The 14,088-nt window shown below is 37.2% G+C and overlaps 1 protein-coding gene and 1 pseudogene across 1 annotated transcript; both read left to right on the plus strand.

Annotated features, from left to right (window-relative positions):
• Nucleotides 1-1,413: 1,413 nt before the first annotated feature.
• On the plus strand, nucleotides 1,414-6,185 carry LOC127633044 (blue-sensitive opsin-like). Its single transcript, XM_052111911.1, has 5 exons — nucleotides 1,414-1,827; nucleotides 2,053-2,221; nucleotides 3,578-3,743; nucleotides 5,536-5,775; nucleotides 5,895-6,185. Exons 1-5 carry the CDS (start codon nucleotides 1,452-1,454, stop codon nucleotides 6,000-6,002), a joined length of 1,059 nt encoding a protein of 352 aa, XP_051967871.1. The 5' UTR covers nucleotides 1,414-1,451; the 3' UTR covers nucleotides 6,003-6,185.
• A 2,537-nt stretch (nucleotides 6,186-8,722) lies between these two features.
• On the plus strand, nucleotides 8,723-13,839 carry LOC127632410 (red-sensitive opsin-like; annotated as a pseudogene).
• Nucleotides 13,840-14,088: the final 249 nt, after the last annotated feature.

Here is a 14,088-nt window from a genome sequence, read left to right on the forward strand (position 1 = left end):
ATTAGTATTGTGTTGTTTAAAAATGAATATGAACTTGTTTTCTTTGCATTATTCGAGGTCTGAGAACACTGCATCTTTTTTGTCATTTTGACCAGATGTCATTTTCTGCAAATAAATGCTCTAAATGAAAAAGATATTAATTACTACTTTATTATATATAAATTGTTGCAGTGTTTGTGTGAGCTTGTATCTAAAAATAACATATGTGCAAATGTTTTTTATGTTTAACATAAATACATTTATATTTTAACTGTTATATAGCTGTCTACTTAAGGTTGTCCAATCAAAATGCAGAACAGGAATTAACATTAATTAACACACACAGAACAGTCATCAAAATTGTGCATTTCTGTAAATGAATAATGGCTACATGTTGGAAATGTGTGTATATATATATATATATATATATATATATATATATGTAATCCAGTTACATGTATTCCTTTACTCCCAAACCCTATATATATATATATATATATATATATATATATATATATATATATATATATATATATAGCTTAATCAAGCAAATACCTCAAAACAAGGGAGAAAAATCTGTGAAGTCATCAATAATAACTATTAGAAATTCAAGATTATTCTGCCTATATAAGACAATGGACATTCCAATGTGTTTTACATGCGTTAGCAGAAAAATAAATATACTGTATATGCAATGAAATTCATAGAGCTGATAAGCAGAACTTCACTGCAAAATTATTACTTATATGCAGACAATTTGATTTGCTAACACAAAATAGTAGCCTATACAGTATTATTATCTTCTCTGTACATGTAGAGGTATGATGTAGTCCCTCTATAAGCTGCAGATTTCTGACCATTCACTTTCCAACAGTCTCTTTCTCAAGAGCCATCTAGAGATGAGTGTCAAGGACAATCCAACTGTTGAGTATTTAAGACTCTTCACAAAGGCCATTATTCCAGGCACAATTTGGAGATAATATCAACAGGAAGTAGATTATAGAGGGGTTAAATGCGAGTGATTAGCTGCTTTATCTGCATTGTGAGGCAGATTAACTGCCACCGTTAACACAGAACCAAACTGCAGGGTGAAAGAGATGATCCGAATTAATCAGGTTTTGTGTTGGAAATGAGATTAAGTGAAGTGTGTGTCTTGCACTGCGCAAATGTAGTTATATGTGTGCCATTGGATCCATATGTGTGTACATGCACAAAATTGGGTGTGTTTGGTAGATAACAACATACCTCAAATCCTTCCATTAAGACCATTTGGGAGGAGCACAATGGTATCTTTTGGATCCCTATAAAAGAGGGATCACCCTGCAATAGTTTGAGGAAGACTTCATCCACTGATAACCGAAGAGCAAATAGCCAATTTTTACTTTGCAATGCTGCAGTAATCCGCAGAAGGAAAGAAGCACACTTGATTTAAGCTTCAAAACGTTGCAGAGTGGTTGCCAGTTTCAAGCAAGATGAGGAAAGAACAGCCAGAGTTTCAAGAAGACTTCCACATCCCCATACCTTTAGACACCAACAACATCACAGCGCTCAGCCCTTTTCTGGTCCCCCAGGTCCACTTAGGGAACCATGGGGTATATATGGTCATGACTGTCTTTATGTTCTTCCTTTTCGTTGCAGGAACTGGAATCAACACCCTAACCATTGCTTGCACAGTTCAATTCAAGAAACTCAGATCTCACTTTAACTATATTCTTGTGAACCTTGCCATTTCCAACCTGTTTGTGTCAGTTTTCGGCTCCTCTGTAGCATTCTACTGCTTCTGGCATAAGTACTTTATCTTTGGGCCACTGGGATGTAAAATCGAGGGCTTCGCTTCAACACTTGGAGGTATTTATGCAACATGTATCAACATCATTGTGAATAATTCTGTGTTAGATTGTTGTAAAATATTTAAAGTTTATCATATAACAATTAAATACCCAAAAACTAATTGTTACATGTAGTGAAAAAGAAGTGTTACATTTGTTAAATTCCACATCTAATCCAATTCTTTCTTGTTGTGCTTGAATCAAAATGTGTCTTTTCACACCCTTTCTCTCTCTGTTATTGCAGGTATGGTGAGTTTGTGGTCTCTTGCTGTGGTGGCAGTTGAAAGATGGCTGGTCATTTGCAAACCCCTTGGAAACTTTACCTTCAAGACCACTCATGCCATCATTGGCTGTATCCTTCCTTGGTGTGGTGCACTGGCAGCCTCACTCCCTCCACTATTTGGCTGGAGCCGGTAAGTCACCAGAACCAAATATTAATATGAATGTCACTGAAACTGAATTGCCTAAATTGCCTCCAGTGAACTTGAAGATAATCAACACCTAGATCCCTTTTGTTTAACTCCTATAGGGCCTTTCCCACTAGTGGAACTAGATCCCATTTTTTGGTTTTTGGCTTTTGCACCTAAGGAACTACAGTATACATTTACATTTATTCATTTGGCAGACGCTTTTATTCAAAGCGACTTATAGTTCCTCAAATCAGTTTTAGGGGACATTTTTAGCTCCTACTCCAGGGTAGATACTTTTGGGGCATACAGAAACTGTGGGACTGTTGGAGGTGCTGCAGCCAGTGATTGGTCAAAATTCTGTATTAAGAAAGGAGAGGAACAAACTAGCTGCTAGCCTGCTATTCAGAGGATTGCGCTAATTTTACAAGCCCTTAACAGAAATAACATATAAGAAACCAAGTATCCAAAGAGAATCACCCGTTTCACGTGTGTGCGTGTGTGTGTGTGTGTTTGTGTGTGTGTGTGTGTGTGTGTGGCTTAATCGAGAGACGCTATTTGAGTTTTCATCGCATCTGAACTGTGACTATAAAGAAAATAAAGTGATTTCTGGATTACTACATCAACATTTTCCTGGGATGATGGATATAAATGATCAGATATTTATCGAGAGTGGGTAATTTAACTTTATTACACACTAAACCATCATTAAATCTAGTTTACATAAGGGAAATATGATCTGTTACTGCATGGTTGACTTGCATCAAGACATCTTTTTTAAGTCAATGAGTGAGTATTTCAGTACAGTAATTTTATGCTGAGTCATAAAAGCTTTTATTGTAAAAGATTGTGTTGCAAAATACGTTTATTGTGCAGAAACTGGAAAATGCTGCCGTTGGAGGCTGTATAAGGGTGGATGAAGTGAGAATGAAATAAGGTGCTTTTTAAACTGTTCAGATAGTTTCATTCATCCAAACCACTATTGTGTAACCCATTAACTGATGGGGTTAGTATAAAGCCAAAGTTAGTATAAAACAGCCCTAAACAAACAAAAGTGTAGCTCTGATTCTGGTATCCTCCATCAGTGTTGTTGATTTTGTTGGTGTTGCTATTGAAACATGTGGCCAAATAACGTCAGGAAAAAAAGGTCATTCATAGATGACGTCACTACGGTGATGAAAAGTCTCCCTGGGTGTACCGTTCCTCGTAAGAGTTCTCCTCTAGAAAGTTACTGAGGGAAAAGTACAAGGAATGTAGGTGGGAAAGGGTCTTATATAACTAGTTCTAGAAAGCAGGTTTTTCTTATTGCAATTAAAGTGTGAGTGGAGGTGTCGCAATGCCTCAATGAGGTCTGTTTTACAGGTACATACCTGAAGGGTTGCAGTGCTCTTGTGGTCCTGACTGGTACACGACTGGGAACAAGTACAACAATGAGTCCTACGTCATGTTCTTGTTCTGCTTTTGCTTCGCGGTTCCCCTCACCTGCATTGTGTTCTGTTATGGTCAGCTACTCCTCACACTCAAATCAGTGAGTACAATTTGCAATGCTCATTCTTTCAATTCTTTATTTTTATGCAATATGTAAGCACATAAAGCCAATCATAACAACAGTATCCCTAACACAACTGATAAAATCTCAGCCATTTATTGTGCATTTGTTAAATTAATAAATTTGTTTAAATGAATATTTTGGGTTGAGTTCAAGTTAAGATCAATTGACAGCTTTTGTGGAATGTTGATTGCCTCAAAAATGTGTTTCAGTTTGTCCCTGCTTTAAAAGATAAATCAATAAAAGCACGAATCTAGAGTCACTTACAGTGGAATGGAAAACAAAAACTGAAATGTGAAAAATGACAGTAAAGACAGCGATTTAAACAACTTACTTAAACAATCTTAAACAATACATGAATTATAACAGAAGAATGAATGTAAGTGCTTGTATAAAATTAAAAGCTTCACATTTCTGCTTAGAAACCCTCTAAAAATTGGACTCATTCAGTTACATTGAAAGTCACTCTCTGTCTACTTGATTTTTGCTTTTTTCTTTCTTTCTTTCTTTCTTTCTTTTTTTTAATGGAAGGACAAATTAAAACTATCTTTGTGGCGCAAATGCTGTCGATTGAGCCTAACTTGTATTGAACCCAAAATTATTCTTTGAAAAATGCTTTGGGACACACACTGGAAAACATGGAAATATCAGAAGATTTAAAAAATGGTGTTTTCCAGGCATGGAGAAGTCATGGAATTGAACAATATATGCTCATGACGACTGGTAATAACTCATGGCTCATACGAAAAGTTATGATTTGTGGACCAAACAATCAACAAACAGAAATTCTAATTGATACAACACAGAGATAACATTTTAGCTAGCGTCCTATCCACTTTATAAGGAATTTATTTACAGTATGTATGCAATACCAATGTATGTCAGTAACCTGTAGTAGGCTTGTGCTTCCCTCGTAGGTTTACTTTCTTGGAGCACAAAATGTATTTTACTAATAAAATCATGCTTAGGTTTAGAGTTTGAATAAGGGGTTAGAAATTGTGGTTAGGTTTAGGCATGTGTTATGTGCAAAACTTTAAGGAATGTTCTGGGTTCAACACAAGTTAAGCTCAATCGACAGCATTTGTGGCATACTATCGATTACCACAAAAATATATTTGATATCGTCCCTCCTTTTCTTTAAAAAAAGCACAAATTCAGCGTACAGTGAGGCACTTACGATGGAAGTGAATGGGGGTCAATTCATAAACGTTACAATACTCACTATTTCAAAAGTATATCCACAAGACGTAACCAATATGTGTGTGAACATGATTTTAGTGTGATAAAACCACTTACTAACGTTTTCTGTGTAAAGTTATTGGCAATTTTACAGCTTCGTTGCCATGACAACCCTAATGTCAACAAACCCTAAAACACTCAAAGAATGTAAAAATGGTGATTTAAACAACTCAAATAATCCACAATTTTCTTTTTACAGAACAATCAATGTGTTTTTATAAAATTACAATATTCATATTTCTGCTTTTAAACCCTCCAAAAATGGGCCTCGTTGACTTCCATTGTAAGTGCCTCGCTGTTATTTGCTTCTTATTTTTTAAAGAGTCGAAATACATTTTTGTGTTATCAACATTATGCCACATATGCTGTCGATTGAGCTTAACTTGTATTGCACCTGGAATATTCCACTAATAATAATTTTTTTTTTTTTTAATAACAATAGTTATAACTGCTCACCAGATGGAGACAACAGACAATATATGAGTTTGTGCAGTGTTGCCAGTTGCTGTAATATCCCCTGCATGTCCACTAGGCGGCCAAAGCTCAAGCAGATTCAGCTTCGACCCAGAAGGCCGAAAGGGAGGTCACAAAGATGGTTGTGGTGATGGTGTTTGGCTTCTTATTGTGCTGGGGACCATATGCAAGCTTTTCTCTATGGATGATTTCCCACCGCGGTGAAGTATTTGACCTGAGATTGGCAACCATCCCATCCTGCCTTAGCAAAGCCTCTTCAGTGTACAACCCTGTCATCTACGTCTTAATGAACAAACAGGTAGAACTAGATTTTTGAAGCTTGTCCCTCCCAAATATCATATTTACAGTAACGACAAAAATCAAACTCATTCTTCTAAGTAATATGTGCTGCTCTTTTTCTCTCTATTTGAAACCCAGTTCCGCTCTTGTATGATGAAGATGGTCTGTGGCAAGAGTATTGAGGAAGATGAGTCCTCTACTTCATCTCAAGTCACCCAGGTCTCCTCTGTTGCACCAGAGAAATAAACCCATTATTGATGTAACCTCATACTGTGGACATAACCACTCCTGAAAAGTATTATTACAATGATTGTAAATAATAAACATAAGCCCCATAGGTATTTTTGCTTTCAATGACAGGATTTTCTAACTTAGGCTTGGCTTGCTATACGTGTAGAATGAGTAGATATACATTATTATAATTACAAATGTTAAATAAATGCAAAGAAAGAAAGAAATGTTGTTATATTTATGAGTTGAAGTGCAGTAAACATAAATTACAATTATTTATATTGTATATGTTACATTGTTCTTATACCGTCCCATGTTTGACAGATCGCTATAATATAGTAAGCACACAATTTTACAGCAAATGAACCATAAAAACAGAGAAGCATCTTATATTTCAGATTGTAATCAGGTATGCACTGTAGTCCTTCACAGCTAAATTACACCCAGGCAAGACATCCAGGAATGGTCTAAAAAACAAGTAAAGAAAAAAAATACTGAATTGCATTGAACAGCTGCATAACACTTCTGAACTTTCATGCACAGTGGTTCAATGAAAAAGGAAGCTCACAAATGCTCATATTGATGATATGAGGACGCATGCTTACCCTAAATAATTTTGCTTCCAAACCAAAGAGAAAAAAGCACAAGAAAGAATATAAAGTTAGTGTTTCTCATTCCCAAAGCATCATGTCATCATGAACAAGATGAACTTAAATGAGAAAGTCTAGAAATTAAACCACAAATGATGTTAGAGCAACAAGGAGCAGTGAAATCAAACTTTGCTCATGTTAACTTAACATCAATTATATGGATTAATTCCATTTCAATTAAAAAAATCGTAAAACAAACATTCAATTTAAAATACCGTGGGCAGTTGTCCAATGGCAGATCATGCGAGACCAAACTTAAGCTATTATCTTGAGTTTTCGTCGAAAATTCAGGTGTATATCCGAGTTCTGCTAGTAGTGAACTTTTACCAACCACGAATAGTTCAGAACTAGCGGAATTCCAGACATACGACTGACTGACTGAGTGCTGACCCATGCTTTAGCTGAAAACACTTGCAGAAAACATCATTTTTAACTAGATCTCTGGATATGTTTGTGATCTACATTGTGATCAAAAGAGACCCTTCCCTTCATTCTCTATCCAACCAAAGCATTAATCACAACAATCAAATACACTTAAACTCATTTGAATTAACTTCAATTTCAGTGTATAAGAGGACATTAAAAATCCCAGTTAACAAATACACATGAACATAAATATCAACATTCTCTTATGTGTCATATATCTATCCCTAAAGAATGAAATCATGACATTATTTTTCTTCATTTACAAAGACTGGAATAACAAACAACTGAAAGAATGAATAAAATAAAAAGTTTACAGACTGCTTTTGTCTTTCATGCCGGCTCCATTGTCGCCCTGGTTTGGTCTCTTCATGTCCTAGAGTTCACTTCCTCCCGCTCCACTTTGTTACAGTAGATGGAGTAGCTGATGACTGGAAAAAAACAGTCTATTGTCCAAAACAGGGAGAGATTAAAACTGACCTCATCAAGACTTTCAGATAAACCCTGCTTTCCCTAAACTGAACCATCAATCCATTCGGATTAGGAAGGTTTGGGCTGCATCCTTGTCAATACTAATTAGGATCTTGTGTGAAGGGTACATGGGTACCCCGGTTGTCCCAATAAGCTGATTTGGACTCTGACTCTAACCTACATGTCTGTCTTACAGTTACCAACTGCATAATGGACATTTGAGCAAAACTGTGTCACATTTGTTTTAAACGGACATAAGTGAATGTCAGTGATTGACTAAGTGTTGTTGGGTGTGAACTGGATTGCACAGTGTTTACAGTGACATCAATTTGATTGAAAAAAAAATATTTCTTTATTAGAAAGAAAATAAAGAAACACTTAATTCAATAAGTTTTGACATGGCCTACGCTAAAAAAAAAAGATCCATTAAAGGTCCTTTAATGATATTAATAGTTGAATTTAGACCCATGTATGCCTAATCTATGTCTATGCAACTTACTGTACATGGGACAGAGTGGGAATGTGCCAATGTATGGTACTATGTGCAATGTACTAAACAATACCATGTATAATATACAATACAATTATACAAAGTATTTTACTTTTGAAATAGGCTGCTGTCCAAAAAGCAGAGCACCAAAACGATTTCCAATAGTTTCCAATAGATTTCCACTATTGTTACAAGGCCAAAGAACTCAAATCTATTGCTATTCAGAATCATGTTTCTTATGAATATATGTACAAATTCTACATTATTTTGTATCTCATGCATCATTAATACAAGTATGTTAGAGCCCATACGAGAATCCTTAGTTAAAAGCGGTCTGTCCTTTTTTTGTCAAAGGGCCCATGTCACCTCATAATCACTGCATGCCTGGTTGTGCCAAATGCCATGGCACAATGTTTCAGTTAACCTGTCATGGCTTCAACAATCCTTGGATGCAACAATAGCTTAGGCCTTCTGTAAGCCTTAATAATGAGTCTTTGTTTTCGGTTCCTGGTGGCACTTTTGTCCTCACCAGTTCTCTACCCTTTAAGCCAGGGCAACCTCTTTTTTTTTAGTATAAAAGCACTTTGACAAGAGTCAGTGTGAGTCGGCCAGAGATAGCAGATAGTAGAAGCACCAGAGGCCCAAACTTGATTAGCAACAAATGACTACAAGAGTTTGGGCTTTATAGCAACCTACATAAAATGGCAGAACAATGGTGATAGGCGATGTTTGCTGCAATGCGAAGAGGAGATGATACGACGCAGGAATCAATCTTCACCTACACCAACTCCAATAACACCAAGGGTGAGCCTTTAAAATGGCAATCTCAGTATTATTTCCTGACAGTAGAAGGGAATATGACCAGTCGTATGTAGGGCAGACTTCATGCATTAGATATGATGACCTCAACAAAAATGTTATGGAAGAAAACATAACATTCAGCCATGCCAGCACATTTGTAAGGATGGCTCCTTGTGATTGGCGCATGTAATAATGAAACTCAAAAGGTATGTAGGTTAGCAAACTATTGCGTTTTGTGGGCCTTAAACTCTTCAACAGTGACAAAGTAATGGGACAGGCATAGGCACGCTTCAAAGTTTTGGTCTCTTCACCTTTATGTAAACTCTTAGTGCATTTTGCCACATGGGACGACAGGTTAGAAATGCATAAGAGGAAGATTTCTGGGAAGGTCAAGTCAAGTCAGTTCAAGTCAATTTTATTCATATAGCACCTTTCACAACACACATCGTTTCAAAGCAGCTTTACAGAAGATCAGGCTGGTTATTTGGAATGGATATTTGGTGAGATCACGCACCAATACAAGACCACAACCGTATTGTTTTTAATTTCTCAATTCCAGATCCCTTTAAGGGACCCAACTACCACATTGCCCCTCGATGGGTCTACAATCTCTCAACATTGTGGGTGTGCTTTGTGGTTGTCACCTCTGTCTTCACCAATGGGCTGGTGCTGGTGGCCACTGCCAAATTCAAGAAGCTCCGCCACCCTCTCAACTGGATCTTGGTCAGCCTAGCTGTGGCCAATCTTGGAGGGACTCTTTTGGCCAGCACCATCAGTGTCATCAAAAAGATCTTTGGCCACTTTATCCTGGGACACCCCATGTGTGTTTTTGAGGGCTACACTGTCTCTGTATGTGGTAAGTTATTTTAAGCTCAGAGCCATTGTTATTGACAATGTGCAGTCACGTAAATTCAAGTCTAGTCAAGTCATGCATTAACAAAAAAATGAAACTGTAATATCTATAAAGTCTTAGAGTCAACATTGTGCAGTTTGATAAAATATGATTGAAAATTGTGTATACAAATTAAACAATAATTGTATTTAGAACCCCTGTGAGCAAGCTGAAGCTGAAGGCAACTGTTGCCAGGAACACAAAACTCCATTAGATGTTGGATGATGGAGAAAAATAACCTTGGGAGAATCAGGCTCACTGTGGGGGCCAGTTCCCCTCTGGCCAAACAACATGCCAATATTAGTTATTTATGTGCAGTGCAAGTCATGGTTTAAAATGTGTAAATTAAGAAAGCGTTAATTTCCAGTGTTTAAAAAAAAAGTTTTTCATGAACTTTAAGATTAATGACTAATGCCTTTGAAGTCCATCCTGGATTAAATGCAGAAGTTCACGTTGATGAATTGTCCTTTGTTAATTGGCTGATGAATGCTTTTATTGTCAATTAAATGATAGTCTATATATTCCATTTCAAGAATGTAGTCCATCAATAGACAAAGGTGATGCAGGCAGAGATTAATGAGCTGCATTGCAGTTCAACCGGCATCATTTCGGTGAGGTTTGGAGGGGTCCATCTAAACTCTGAGGTTCAGGCAGTGGCAAATGAAGTGTCCAATGTCTTGCTGTTGGAGTTGGCATCAGTTCATCCTCTGAAATCAAAAGACTGAAGTGATGTCTGGCTAGCACCAGCTGTAGTTAGTCATCATATCTCAGCGACACCTAGCTGTGGAGTCCGACACCAAGGAGGAACGGAGCTGGATCTGGCCGGCTCTGGTAACCTCGAGATATGAATCATGATAGAGGTTTCTGGTTCCAGCAGACCTAACAAAAGCAGCCTAATTGTTATTTGATGGATAAATTAGGTGTATGGCTGGCTAAATAGATGAGTCTTTAGTCTAGACTTAAACTGAGTGAGTGTGTCTGCATCCCGAACAGTGTTAGGGAGACTATTCCATAGTTTAGTTGCCAAATATGAAAAAGGTTCTACCTCCTTTTGTGGATTAATAGCATTAATAACAACTGCAGATAAATATTTTTGGACAAAACTTTTGAAATCCTTTCATCTAACAACACAATCAACAGGTATTGCTGGTCTGTGGTCTTTGACTATCATCTCATGGGAGAGATGGGTGGTCGTCTGCAAACCATTTGGTAATGTCAAGTTTGATGCTAAATGAGCAATCGGTGGCATCGTTTTCTCCTGGGTTTGGTCTGCTTTTTGGTGTGCACCTCCCATCTTTGGCTGGAGCAGGTAAAATGGACATACAGACCCCCAATTCCTACAATAAGGACACTTGACTGCTATTTTATTAAAGGAATAGTTCACCCAAAAATGAAAATTCCAAACCCGTATGTGGAGATGAGGGCATGGTCGAGCGTCTGTCTGAGGAGGGAGGGAGAAAGCAGTAAGGACATCCACCTGAGATGAATTGTGACTAATTACCATCTCGAGGAGATAACAATACGGCCAGTTCACAGAGAGAGAGACAGACAGACCAGAGTCTTCATGCCTGACCCCTGCGAGAGAGTCTAATGTTTTGAGTGAAGCCTTACAGTGCTTGCTGGTCATTTGTGAATAAAATGGACTCATGTAAAAGATGTATACCGGTTCCTGCTTCCTCCATTATCCGCCCAACCTGAACCTTTGTTACACCGTATGACCCGTATTACCCATTTGGCGGAACACAAAAGGAAATAATTTAATAAAAAAATAATATCCCTTGGCTGAATTCAGTACAATGGCAGCACATGGTAACTTCTCACGAAAACGTCAGAGGCAGGACCCAAAAGCAGAGTTAAAAAAGAGGATTTATATATAAAAACAAAAACCAGACAGGAAGTCCGGACCCAGACACCATACTCCAGATATGAATCAAGACAGACGAAGAATACAACCAAAACTGTTCACCCACACAAAGACAGACAACGACACACAAAACAGACATGGGACGATAATACTATGACAGTAACTCACTTCAGCGCTTAATAGAGCATCCAAAACTGTCATTATAGTTGTCATAAATCAAGTCTTCAAATGCACATGATGACATTGTATGATGAACAGAAAATAACGTAAGTCTGAAATACAGTATGGTGGCTACATCAATAACATCAAACCTTATTGGTTCTGACTCGTCTCATGACCAAACATCTTGATGTTATGTCACAAGAACCAATAAAGGTTTGAAGTTATATCTGTAGCCACCATATTGGATTTTAGCACTGTTTATGTACTTTATTAATGGTTTAAGTTAATTTGATAATAAACAACTAATTCACTTACGGTCTGTCCAGTATTCAAAGTGATCGCACAACTTCAGAAGGCTTGGTATATGATACACGAGTCGCATGGACTACAGTTATGACACTTTTGGGTACTTTGGAAAGCATTACAAAGAGATGCCATGCACTGCCATTGTGTTGGATTCAGCAAACGGGACATTTCCTTTCATGTCCCGCTGAAGTAAGAAAGTCGAATGAGTTTGGAATGACTTGAGGGAGAGTACATAATGACAGAATTCTACTTTTTGAACTGTACTAAAGCAGTTCTTCCAATACAAGTATGAATGTGGACAGCAGGGAAGCATATATTTGAATCCATTATTTTCTAACAGGTTTTAGCCTCACAGTCTGAAGACCTCCTGCAGCCCTGATGTCTTTATTGGAAACAAGGACCCTGTTGTCGTGCCCTACATGGTTGTGCTGATGATCACCCGCTGTGTCATCCCCTTGGCCATTAGCATTCTCTGCTACATTGCTGTGTGGCTGGCAATCCGCTCAGTAAGTTGTCTCATGGGTCCTGCAAGTAAGGTTCTCACGGTTCGTAAAATGGCACTAAGCACCTGCATTGCATCATTCTCCAACAGGTCGCTCAGCAGAAGAAGGATTCCAAGACTACACAGAAAGCTGAGAAGAAGTGTCCACAATGGTCGTTGTCATGATCCTGGCCTGTTGTGTTTGCTGGGGTCCTTAAACCTTCTATCTCTGCTTCGCAGCTGCAAACCCAGGCTATGCCTTCCACCCACTGGCAGCAGCTCTTCCTGCCTATTTTGCTAAGAGCGCCACCATCTGCAACCCCATTATTTATGTCTTCATGAACCAACAGGTGAGTCTGTGCTGTATAACCCTGTGCATATTAAGAAATCTTCTTAACGGAAACTTTCTTTTGCAGTTCCGTGTATGCATCATGCAGCTCTTTGGAAAGAAGGTGGATGATGGTTCTGAGGTGAGAAGTGAGAAGTGTCCTCTGTGGCACCTGCATAAGTTGCATCAAATCTGAGAGCAATGATAATGAGCCAGATCACATGGGAAAAAAGATGAAAATGGGACATTTGATATTCCTTGTTTACCCTCACCATTTCTTGACAACTCTGCATCCAGTAATTCCCCTAGAGAGATTAAAAATACCTTGTTGGATGACAGTGTGTGTGTTAAAGCATCACTTTCTCAAGTTTCACACAAATGAATTGTTACTGAAAATTACAGTTTAAAAGGTGTTACATTTTCACGCAATCATTTGTCCATTGTCCGCTATCCACTAGCTATTCAGAAAGGTGTATATCACTGGTTTGAGGGAAAGTGACACTCAGCATGGAATGACCAACAGTGAAAACTAAACACCTCATTATAATGTACATTGATGTTCAATGGTGATGTAATTATGTCTCTGTAACTTGAATTTTGTGGCCATCTTGTAAGAAAACAAAAATGATAAAAAAAAATAAAAAGTTTACAATGTACAGCATGTAATGTGTTTTTTTTTCTTTAATGAAAATAAAAATGCAGCAAAATAAGAGCTCAGCGTTCTCTTCTGCATGACCTTTTCCTTGTAGAGCGAATTTTAAATATTCATGGTATAATTTCCTTTCAAACACTGCAAAAAAAAATCATTTTATTATTTTTGTCTTCTTTGCTTGTAAAAATATATAAACGGCATTAAAACGAGATGAAATTACTCGAGAAGCAAAGGTGTGCAAGATAAAAAGACTTGTTTTTGGAGAATATATTCAAAACAATATTGTTGCCAATTTTAAGAATTACACATTTGAATTTCATTACAAAATTCCATCAAATTGATTTGTGTAATTTTTAACTAAAATAAATCAGTAGAACTTCTTTTTTTATTGTCTTTTTTTAAAGATTGAATGCAATTTATTTCAATTTGTTGGAATTTTGTTATGAAACTGAAATATGTAAATCTCAAATTTATTTTGTTTTCTGACTGTATTTTTAATTACATTTATTTTTCTTACCACAGTGGCAAATTTTGCTTTCTTCTTTTAACATATATATATAACAAAATTTTGTGAGTTTTAT

The sequence above is a fragment of the Xyrauchen texanus genome, chromosome 39 (assembly GCF_025860055.1).
Source record: "Xyrauchen texanus isolate HMW12.3.18 chromosome 39, RBS_HiC_50CHRs, whole genome shotgun sequence".
Taxonomy (NCBI): domain Eukaryota; kingdom Metazoa; phylum Chordata; class Actinopteri; order Cypriniformes; family Catostomidae; genus Xyrauchen; species Xyrauchen texanus.

Excerpts from the sequence above, each read along its gene's own strand:
- LOC127633044 (XM_052111911.1), top strand. The coding sequence starts at position 1,452 with ATGAGGAAAGAACAGCCAGAGTTTCAAGAAGACTTCCACATCCCCATA. Across the intron at positions 2,222-3,577 it reads CCACTATTTGGCTGGAGCCG|GTACATACCTGAAGGGTTGC; the intron begins GTAAGTCACCAG and ends TCTGTTTTACAG. Across the intron at positions 3,744-5,535 it reads TACTCCTCACACTCAAATCA|GCGGCCAAAGCTCAAGCAGA; the intron begins GTGAGTACAATT and ends CATGTCCACTAG.